The sequence below is a fragment of the Austrofundulus limnaeus genome, unplaced genomic scaffold (genome assembly GCF_001266775.1).
Source record: "Austrofundulus limnaeus strain Quisiro unplaced genomic scaffold, Austrofundulus_limnaeus-1.0 Scaffold6, whole genome shotgun sequence".
In the NCBI taxonomy this organism is placed as follows: domain Eukaryota; kingdom Metazoa; phylum Chordata; class Actinopteri; order Cyprinodontiformes; family Rivulidae; genus Austrofundulus; species Austrofundulus limnaeus.
In genome coordinates, this window is record NW_013952408.1 from 4,160,760 (window position 1) to 4,162,796 (window position 2,037).

The window sequence follows — 2,037 nt, forward strand, 5'->3', positions numbered from 1 at the left end:
ACAGTGATGAGTCCAACCAGGAAGAATTTTGTAGGCCCTGTTGTAGAGCCTAACTATGGGTTCTAAGATTCCATTTGTTGTAAGAGACCAAACAGGTAAACAGTACGACATGGTTGAGAGTATAATGGCATGAAGATTGATATTTGAAACAGAAGATGTCAGATTGGATCTAATTTTTGAATAAATGTATAATTTCTGTTTCAACTTAGTGGTTAAGACTTGTGCATGTCTTGTTATGTAAATATTTATTTAACAAAGACAGAAATACATGGTCCAAGAATGAAGGCACTCTGTGGGATCAGCTGAGTTTTATTTACAACAGGAACACAGAGAACAACATGGAGCCATCAGACGGTCCCTCTGCTCTCTGCTGCTGCTCCTGCTTCTCGTTTCATTATGTCATTAATAAAGCAAGATTTCATCCTAACTAGTTCAAGGGAAAACACAAAGATAAACACAAGTGATATCTAAGAATGACTGTTGTTAGCAAATGTTGTTCTGACTTTAATCCCTCTATCTGCTGATAAACAGCACGTCATGAAAACCTAGGTCATTAAAGTATGTCATGAATTACTGGCTTAAACCTAAAAGTATTATTTCCATTACACTTCCTTAGTTTTCTATGAAGCAGTTTTTTTAAAAGCATTGTTACAACAAAGAAATAATTTATGCAAACACAAATTTACTAACTTTTTGTGCTAAGCTAAGTAGCCAGACTGAGCTTTGGAATAACGACAACAATCCTGTCATTTTTTTACAGTGCAGTTTCTGACAGAGACACTCGTAGAGCATCATGATTCAAATATGAGTCACAGGACTACAACAGTTATAGCTTCCATGTAAATGTTAAAAAAAAGCAACATATTTAAAACGATCTCTTCCCACCTCATTTTCTTCTTGCCTCTCCATTCTTTCCCTCCTCCTGACGCTGAACTTCATTGTGGGAGCACAGAGATGGTTCCAAGGCGCCATGAACCAWCCCAACTGAGCACCGCAGCTCCAGTTTGCTGCTTTAAACCACCGGGGCAGACAAGCAGATGGGAATGCCCTATATTTACAGCACAGATGCTGCTAAAGCCACAGTAAGCCGGTGAAACTGGTTCGAAAGGCCAGGGAGGGAGGAGAGGCCATTGGGGGACAGGTCTCCATTTGACAAAGCAAGCATATGGCGTGGGACCAGCCCGGGGTTAGAGCTCCTCCAAAGCCTGCTCAACTTAAAGCTGTTGATTGAAACTGATTACCTAATGAACTCTAAAAACCTTTAATGACCATAACATGGGTCAGCCTCAGTCTGTAGCTACAATAGATGGAGCACAGGGCTGATTTGGAACACGTTGGGTGGCTTTTAACAAGCAGGCAGCATGAGCAAACATGCATGACTTGACGGATATTCTTAAGCAGATTGTCTCCTAAAGCTGCTAAAAAAGAAACAAATCTTCTGACGGTGGTTAAAGGCTCTCACTGAAGTCAAGCATGACAGGAAATGTGTGCAAAAGGAAGGCGAGGAGCTCTGAGGGGAGGAATTGTGAAGGTGCAAACAGTATCTACAGCTCAGGTGACAAGTTAACACACCTCAGAGGGGTTTCAGCTTAGAAAAAAACACACACACGCCTGAGAGTCGTCAGTAAAGCTTAGAAACACGTGGTCAGAATGAGAAGCTCTGAAAGGWGAAGAATGGAWTTCAGCYCTRCAGACAGATCAGTGTTTCTGCTGCTCAGAGAAATGAATCAGTTCTGTTCTGCTTCAAGAACTTTACACTTGTGTGATTTGCTGATTTTAAAATGTACATTACTTGTGTGTGTGCGTGCGTGCGTGCGTGCGCGCGCGCGCGCACACACACACACAAGTAATGTACATTTTAAGATCAGCAAATCACACAAGTGTAAAGTTCTTGAAGCAGAACAGAACTGATTCATTTCTCTGAGCAGCAGAAACACTGATCTGTCTGTAGAGCTGAAATCCATTCTTCTCCTTTCAGAGCTTCTCATTCTGACCACGTGCTTCTAAGCTTTACTGACGACTCTCAGGCGTGTGTGT

General features: G+C 41.7%; 1 protein-coding gene across 2 annotated transcripts in view; it reads right to left on the bottom strand.

Annotated features, from left to right (window-relative positions):
• Positions 1–2,037, bottom strand: part of fam131aa (family with sequence similarity 131 member Aa) — a 10,748-nt gene that overhangs the window by 7,996 nt on the left and 715 nt on the right. Inside the window, exon 1 of one of the 2 annotated variants that reach the window (XM_014031188.1) lies at positions 886–1,188. The exons of the other annotated variant lie outside the window; for it this stretch is intronic. Coding sequence (XP_013886642.1) covers positions 886–972 — 87 coding nt within the window. The 5' untranslated portion in view covers positions 973–1,188. Of the gene's footprint in view, positions 1–885; positions 1,189–2,037 lie in introns of those variants that run through there. 2 annotated transcript variants of the gene reach the window in all.